The 9,458-nt window shown below is 37.1% G+C and overlaps 1 protein-coding gene across 1 annotated transcript; it reads right to left on the reverse strand.

Annotated features, from left to right (window-relative positions):
- Window positions 1–2,725: 2,725 nt before the first annotated feature.
- Window positions 2,726–9,236, reverse strand: LOC121055502. Its single transcript, XM_040528017.1, has 6 exons — window positions 8,957–9,236; window positions 8,756–8,867; window positions 6,248–6,364; window positions 5,201–5,478; window positions 3,762–3,976; window positions 2,726–3,307 (listed from the first exon to the last, which is right to left on the reverse strand). Exons 1-6 carry the CDS (start codon window positions 9,234–9,236, stop codon window positions 2,726–2,728), a joined length of 1,584 nt encoding a protein of 527 aa, XP_040383951.1.
- Window positions 9,237–9,458: the final 222 nt, after the last annotated feature.

Here is a 9,458-nt window from a genome sequence, read left to right on the forward strand (position 1 = left end):
TCAAACGTGGAATATTGGAGTAGGTTGTAGTTTTGTCATCCAGGATTTGAACTCAAGACCTTTGTCTTTGATACTATGTTAAGTTGCATGCATCGATCAATATAAAAGCATAAAAATACGGGCAGTTCACTTTATACACTCCAACGTATCCTAGTTAAGATGTGATTAATTGTCACGCAGTTGGTTATAAAAAACAGTGTACATACTAGTGCCGCACAAGATTTTCAAGATTTTTAATATAAAAACTTTTATACCAAATATACCGTTTAGAAACTCAAAAAACGTACATCTATAATCGATAAACGACAATTAGAAAATATCGTTGCTACTACACAACATGCTCATTCGGACGATCGAGCAGCTAGCTATGGTCCAAGTTTGTGGGCTGATATCATATTGCAATTGATAATAGACACAAACGGATGGGATGTTATTGATGTTAAATTGGGAGTTCATTGCCTGGGAATCTGTAACAGTGCCAATGCCTTCTTTGAGCAAGTTCAATAGTATAGCAAATTACTAGCTCTAATTTATCTATAGTCAATCTAATTGTCAATTAATACAATAGTTACCTACAAAACATCAATACATGGTCCCACATGTCATACACATATTTTGTCTTGGAGTCCACGTACAGCTAGCTATAAATTAGTAGCTCACATCTCTTCTCTCTCTACTCTTATCTCTCTAAATTATGCTTATAGTATGCTATTGTACCTGCTCTTAATCGTACTCCATTATTCTGGACATGACAGTGTTACATACAATTAAGCATGTGCCGGCACAGCATGATATTGCCGCCATTTGTCAACCGATCATGTGGAAAAACATGCAGGCATTGGTCGTGAAAAACCAGCGAATAGCCATCGCCATTTTGAAATGCACGAATTTTGGGCCAATAGGGATCAATATGGACCTTTGCAATAAACCTCGTGTGTTAAATCTGTAGCCCTATATTAAGTGAATCTAGACGCACACACTGACCATATACACCAATCAGTTGATGAATCTAGATAAAATCATAAATTCTTAAAATATGGAATGGAGTAAGTACTAGTTTAAATCTACGATGTTGTCAGCGTTTTGTCAAATTTTTTGCATTTCTATGAATTTAATCCTCAACACAACTGCTTTCTAGTATTAATCAAGTAAAAGTTTGTACGTCAGTTTGACAGTTGCTATGCTATATATGCTTTTGAGGTCCTGTTATTTATTAGGTCAGTAACCGGCATGAAAAACATAGCAGTAAATTAATATATTATTAATTAATTATTAGATATAAAAAATCAAAATTGATTTTAAAGAATTTTTATAAAAATTTTTAGTAAAAAAAATATACTTATTTTGTGTGCACGAAAAACAAGAGAATTTAGGTTACGAACGGCATGAATAGCCTTTAATATTAATATATAAAAAATGCATATGCTACTCTAGAAATGTGTGGTATGCTCGAACACAGGAACACCTATCAAATTAGCCTTTAAAAAACTACAGGTAATCTCCTATCAGATCTCCCAAAAGAGAGAAAGGTCATGGCACTCTAATGAATAATGCCCATGTTCTTCACCTAAAAGTTGCACCATGATTAATGATTATTAGTAGATCAGTGCTCATGGTTATTCCTTCATGTCCATCATATATCGTTGTGGCTCATCAAGGTGGATTAATCAACAAATTAACAGCCATGCCTAATTGTCTAGGGCAATATGGGGTGTCTCACATGGATATATCTGGCACTATCTGCGCTGCCACTTTACACTCCAGCTGATGACAGGGTTAGTACATGTTCAGCTGCCGTCGCTGTTTCGTTGCAAAGTTTACACTCCAATATCGTAGTGGTGGGGCCTCTCTCGTTAGCCGCCTCTTCACGCAGCGCGGATCATCGTTATTCGCCATTGAAAATTTATCGGTTCTCTTATTTGTCTCCCATGCATTGTCTAATACTACTTTCATATTTTTTATATGATACCATTAAAGTTTGGTCTATATTTGACCACTTAACTAAATAAACCAAATTTTAACACAAAACTAGTTCACCCGCGGTACCATCAGCGCCTATCTGTAGCCTCCGGTCTTTAATAGATAACGATAGCGATGACCATTTTGTTTTTGCCACAAAAGGCAAAAAGATGAGCAAATCATAAACATAGCCCTACTAGGGAAAAGATGAGCTCCCAATTATATATAACTAATACACAGATTTATGAAGTGCTTATTGCACCAAAAAAAACTTTTACAATAGTTTCCTATATATGAATGGTAGATATGAATGGTAGGTGACTAAATAAAATTGATGTTCCGTTTAATTTCCTAGAGTGATTTGGGTATTACACTAATTTTAAATTTATACATTTTACATTGGCGTAGAAAAGAATTTCATTTGTTTTTATATTAGTATAGATAGTTTTGTCAAAGTACTTGTTTGTTTCATGATATTTACTCTCTTAATCTCAGCTTTACATACGGGGAAATGATAACACGTGTTCAGTAACTATGGCGTCAAAAACAAACGCTATCAAAAAACTGCCCTGTAACCACTTACATTCAATTTCGGCATGATAGCTAGCTTAAAAGTTTAATTATTTACACCACCGAGTTTAGCATAAGCTACAAGATCTGTGAAAAATATTCCCAATAGCGTATTATTCTAATTCATCTCAAAGTTGTTAATTTACAAACAACTTTCACCCGCATCTTGTAAAAGGACTCTCAGTAGAGTATAATTCTAACCCATCAACAAGGTTGACCAAACAACTTTCACCCGCATCTTGTAAATACCACAGCTAATCTCGTCCTCATTAGAGCCTCTAGTGAATGTGGTGAACTTCAAACTGCGACTGACGACATGATTCTGATGAATATTATGGGCATGGATATTCAATATCAACATCTCTTTTCTGGACACTGCTACGACACGTCGCAGCAGCTGCACGACTCTGTCATCACCAACTGCGTTTGCAGAACCGACATCACTGTCATACAGTACAATATCATTCGGAACATCTGTTGTGCAAGCCGTAATTTTTCCATGAAAAACTTCAGAATCTGACAGAATCTTGATCTCAACAGTGCCCTCCAGTGCTTCCTTAACACAAGCAGTTACAAGTTCCACCTCACTGAGCCTACTCTCCAAGGTTTCAGTCACAATCTTAAACCGACGAGTGTAGACTTTCATTTCAAGCAATCCTTTACTAAATTCCTTGTCATTGCACTCTTCATTCTCCTTAATCTTCAAATTTATCTCAAAAAATATTTCACCATAAAAAACAATTCCTCTAGTTGGTCCTGTGAGAATTATATCTTCATTCTACAAGAAAAATTACACAAGACGTTAGTCATATGTCACACTAATGATATATATAAAATAAATGATAATTATCCATAGAATATAATGGTATTGTTATTATTTATTAACCACCTTAAACCTGTACGCAGATTCATATTAAATTGATTTGCTAGCAACCTAGGCAAGAATTTGGACTGAGCTCATCAAAATTCACACAATCATTTAATTGCAATAATTATATATGATGACATGATCAATCAAATTAAAATATAATGACATGACTTAATATTTGAATACATAAAAAAAAGTAGGTATTTGTGTTTTGTATGAAACTAGTCCAAGTCATGCATATAGACAACTCAAATGTAGCTAGGTTTAGTATGCCTTTAACTGTACATAACTGTAAAGAAATTAGTTCGATGTATTATGTGAAATAGGAGAGATTAATAGTGTGAAGAGATACTCTTTAAAATACCTCTGACTGGATAACTTGGCAATTGTTCCTATTGCGCCGGAAGATGGTGATGCAGTTAAAATCTAATCCATCTCTAACTATCATAGTCCCATATACATTGATAGGGTAGCCAACATCTGATGATTTTACTTTCAGAGATATTACATTTAACGAGCTAGTCAAAATGTGATCCTCTGGGATAATTGCGTCTGTAAAACGCATTGGACCATATTGCGCTGACAAAATTGAAAATGGAGTTAGTTTGCAACAGGGAAGAATAGTGTGTTAACAAAAGTATACGTTTGATAATGTCTCTAGAGGACAAAAGTTTTCATAAGGTAAACAGGGTTGTCCCTATCTTTTGAGCTGTTACGGAAATACAATTATGAAAATTATTTTAGTTGTTTCAGAAACAAAATTATTGCAGTTGAGAAAGTATCTGGCTACTTTTTAATCTTATATATACTTTAGAAAATCCAACCATACACCTGTCCATTTGCTAAATAAGATCTATGAGGTCAGAGAGAGTATATGTTCAATAGCATACTGCATGGGATATTTTACAACTAGGGAGAAACTGAACTAAATCCATCGCAATATCTGCTCATCTTAGCAAAACCTAAACAGTATGAGCTGTCTAATTCTTTATATAACAGCTTACCTGTGTTTGGCTTGGACCTGCCCGAAATGAGAAAATTGATCATTTGCATCTCATCCACAGGAGGCAAACTACAATTTATTTGCTTGGTACCCCCCCCAATGGCCCCATCATCCCTGACATCGCATGATCTCCCTCCTCATCCACCACCCTGGCTCAAGGACACTAACATTTCAGGCCCCCACACCTAAATGTCACTCACCGTCGGTGTCTAGCCCGTCCAGTGCAAGGTCTCCAATGAGATATAATTTACTGCCAATTTGCATTTTGCAATCACTGGAAAAACAAGACCCTAGCTGCTGGTGGTACTAGCACTGACTATCTATGCCAAAAGTGACAAACAGTCCTTTTGGGCAGTGTGGCAAGTTATCAATTGCAAGATAAGGAGTGGCGAATGATCAAGAGCCACTGTGAAGAGTGGCACATGATCAAATTTCTCCAGTCAGTGAGGATCCCATCTAGTGAATTTTAAGGTAGTTTGCTCCACTAAAAACATCTCCCAAATAGATACATGATAAGATATGAATCGGATATCTTTGATAGAAGGTGAGCAAATCATTTTTTCTGTGCTTATTGCATTGTTTCCTGTTCATGTGCCTGAAACTATTGGCCTGCCTTCACTCCACGTGTTTGATTGGATTATCAAAATCATGTGCATAGTGGGTGTGCGTTGATTTATGGAATATTGCTAGAGATGAGCGTAATCTTGCAGTGTGCTAGAAAAAAAATTGCAGTGTATTGATAACAACAATATGATAGACTGGAGTAATAATTAGATTGTTGATGTGGCCATGACACATACTCTCCTTGTCAAGGTCGAAGATGGTGAGGTTTAGGAAGCAGGCACGCGTGTAGTAGCTGATCCCTGTCTTGGGGTCATGCTCCCAATACTGGGAAGCCAGAGCACTACTCCTCGCCCACCTCTCCTTCATCTCCGGCGTGTCCCGATAACTCGTCGGCCTCGGCTGCCGGGGCTTCAAGCTCTGCTCCCGTCGCTTCTGTTTCGCTGCTTCCGCCGCCGCCTCCTCGTTGTCCTCCTCCACAAACAATGGCAAATCGAAGACATCCTCCACGGTGGTTCTTCAAAACCTAATCCATATGTATATATATTAATAAAATTCATATGTATTTATACTAATAAAATTGAAACATATCGGAAAGTCGACGGATGGGAACGAAAAGGCTGGAGAAAGGAATTATTTATATCAAAATAGTAGCAATAGTCTCCCACCTCTTCCTCCTACACCGCCGCCACCGAGCTTGTGGTTGGGGTTAGGGAGCTCGTGGTTGGGGTTAGGGACTTAGGGCCTGTTTGGGGGAGCTGGAAATTCTGAGAAGCTAGCCGGAGATTCTGGAAACTTGAGATTCTAAAAAGTTGAGAGGGCTCTGTTTGGGGGAGCTTCTGAGAATTTGCTGGCTAGTGTCCTGAGAGGCTGAATTGTCTGAAATACCCTGAAGTAGATGGGGATTCTGCTTATTTCTACATTGGTTGGTTTAACTACATCAATGTACATAAATGTTTTTATACAATTTTTAAAAAAATGTAAATTGTCATAAAGGTAGTCAAGAAAATTATAATTTCCTTTTTGAAGGCAATAAGAAAGTTAAATTACTTATGTAATAGGTTCCGTGCATATTACTTTGCCACCGCGATGTGTTCATAAATAAAGCACATACAAAATATTGCACTTTGTTGTGTTCATCAAGCACATAGCAAAATACTACTTCGCCAATACCATATGTACACCAAGCACATAACAAAGAACAACCTAAACCACTTTCATATTTCTATATATTGCGTCCTCTGTCCGCCATCAAAGCATTTGCAATAAAATCTCGAAAGACGCACATATCACCATCATTGGATGTGGTGCTAACATAATTGTCTTCTTCTTCAGGTGTATTGATAGGTGGCATATACTCTTCATCATTGTCACATCTCTCAAAAAGAACATCAGCCAAAGCACTATCACGGATGAAATTATGAAGGGCTATGCAAGCAATTATAATCAACTTTTGCTTCTCCACAGGCTAGCTAGGCATGTGCAACAGAATTCGCTATTTCATCTTCAACACTCCAAATGCACGTTCAATCACATTACGAGGAGAGGAGTGAGCATGATTGGATATAAATTATTATATATCCAATCATGTAGCCTCCGGTCTTTAATAGATAACGATAGCGATGACCATTTTTCACATGTAGACAATTACATTATTATTTATTTTCTTGTTTATGAACAAATGTACTTTAAGTATAAATTATTATATATTTGCATTAAATTTTAAATAAGATAAACGATCAAGCATATACTTAAAATTTAGTTAATGGTGCCATCTATTAGAATTGAAGGGGTATCTTTCACTAGGTTTTTAACTCTAGCCACAATTTTCCGTATAAATGTTCTAATGTTATGTGTTTTGTCTAAAACAATGATTATTGTAGTAAAATGTGTAGTACTAAACTTCTCTAGAATCTTAGTCCTCGTTTTTGACGCTTATAAGCCAAAATTTAAATTTTATAACTTAAATTTTGATTTAACTTTTGGGGAGTTTTCACCGTAATTTCTCTTTTAAGTCGTTACCTGAAAAGGTTTACCTAAAATCATTTTTAGTCATTACTAAATTGCTTTACTTATGTTTAATTTCAGCAAAAAGCAATGAAGCTGTCACAAGAAATTCAACTGGACTCTTCGGAGGCCCGGTGAAAAAGATATTTTTCACGTCAATCTTCATCAGTAACGATCGGGCCGGCGCATGGCATGCAGGCTAGAATTGGGCTGCATTTCAGACTTTCCTTCTACAAGGGGAGCTAGCTTGGGCTGCTTTGTTTTGACTGTCTAAAACATAAATCCCAACTCGATTGATCTATCCATACAAAAGTCCAGAATCCACACCAGGATGTCAGCACCCTGTTCATCCCAAAACAGAAGCATCCTGCTCGCAGCAGGATGAAAATGATCGGAAATGGTACAGCGTTTTTTATGTTTATAAATTTAAATGTTTGTTTTCGCTGAAATTAAGTATACAATTATGGGTACAACTCTTTATACATGATCTTATTGAGTATTTTGTTATGATTTGATTTATTACTATAGGAACTTTAAGCAAAATATTTCAAGAAACTCCGGATTTATGTCAAATAGTCATTCTCACATTGCATGATGATAAAAAAAACATAGCTATTAATGATAGATTGACCATTTATATATATGTGTGTAAACTTTCTATGCAGAAACTGTATATAGGTTACGTGTAATGAAGGTCCAATGAAATCAGATTGATCTATGTAATGTAAGCATGCACATGCACGTGCAAGAGAAAAACACAGTCGGTTTTGTGGATTTTGCGCGTGTAGTGCAGGGCCACTGTGGCTTGGTGCTACAATGGCCGTGCACTCCAATCAACTTTTGCTATCGAATTCAAATCAGCTAGTTGTGGCGGAGTTCATCGGGAATAGCCAAAATAGAACCAGGGTTGAGAAAATTTTGAATAACAGATGAAACAGTAGTATTTTGAGATGGAGGGTGGTACCGTGGTAGTATATAGCACCATCAAGAATTCAAGATGACTTACGCTTAGGGGAAAACCATATCTTCAGTTTCAAAGGACGAGGGCCAAAATGCCAAAAAGAAGGGTGAAATCACAATTGTATTCCAAAGCAGGGTTAAGAACACAATTATCCCTATCATAGAGAGTAGTTAAGGAGAGATATCAGATTTTCCAAGCACATTTAAGTTTAACAATCCAGAGCAACACAATAATGTAAATGTCCAGTAAATGTTCTTAATTTCTACATATAAATGCATGGTTTTCGTTAATTAATTGTACTATGTATCAACATGCATGCATGCATCAACATGCACGGACACTTATGTTCAGTTATATACCTACCTTTTCTCAACAAACAAGATAGTTCTTCATACCTACGTATATAGCTAGAGAGCGTATGCAAAGCAACGACGTAATAGTTGGCTTATCTTGCAGAATGCACAAACAGCACCAACATAATATGTATTATGTATGCATGTACGTCGCAAATGGCAATACTAGCCTGCAACAAGATCTTTGGTGCGTACTGAAATGGATAATCTCTAGGAGTATTTTGTCTCAAAAAAGAGGTAGCGATAGACGTGTCAATATGTACAGTTTCCTTCGAGTAAAAGACAACAGGTATATCAAATGGGCAAAACAACACCAATCGCAGCAAGCAACTCGTCGAACGTGTGTATGTCTAGATTAGGCATCACCTCGAAAGCTTGTCTTCCTTCTCTAAGAGCCTTGCAGCAACTACTCCACCGCTGAACGAGAACTGTGTGCTCCTTCCTGACTTTACTCTTATCATTCACTGACCTACCTATCAGGTATACAGCCTACTTCATAAGAGGGAACTTGAGCACCTCTGAAAATACAGCGCAGGACATAAATAGCATCTTCTGTAGGTTGGGTATTTTGACTCTTCCAACTTGCTGAACAGAATCATATAGGCTCAATGTCTTGTATATGCGGATTGGAGTTTCTTTGCTAATTTTCAGTTCAGATATATTGGCTGACATACCTCTAACACCATAGTTGGACTCAAAGGGAATGTTCTTCACCTTGTAATACTTCTTTCGCTCATTGCTTGCATAGTCTGGAACAATCTTAGGATCGAGGTCCGGGAATTTGTGCCACATCCCGTGTGACTTAAAAGCAACCAGATACAGATTGTGGTAATCAAAAAGGATGCGGACACGGCCATTAGCATGATTCAAGGCTAAATCACTTCCAGTTTTAGGAAATAGCACGATCTCATAATAGCCTTGCATGCACACAGGCTTTCCCTCAACGGTTTCCATTGCTCTAGTTGTGATTCGAGAGATGATGCTGTTAATCAGAGAGGAATAGGTGTTTTTTATACTAGAACTCACCAAATCGCCTATTGGGAAATGGAACTTGTCCGTCGCCATCCACTCCTCTCTTGATATATAATCCAGTTTCTGCTATGGCCCCCAATAGCATATCCTCTCAATCGATCGATCTTCAATTAGCCTGCATCATCACCACATCAATATAATGAA

The sequence above is a fragment of the Oryza brachyantha genome, chromosome 10 (genome assembly GCF_000231095.2).
Source record: "Oryza brachyantha chromosome 10, ObraRS2, whole genome shotgun sequence".
NCBI classification, from domain to species: domain Eukaryota; kingdom Viridiplantae; phylum Streptophyta; class Magnoliopsida; order Poales; family Poaceae; genus Oryza; species Oryza brachyantha.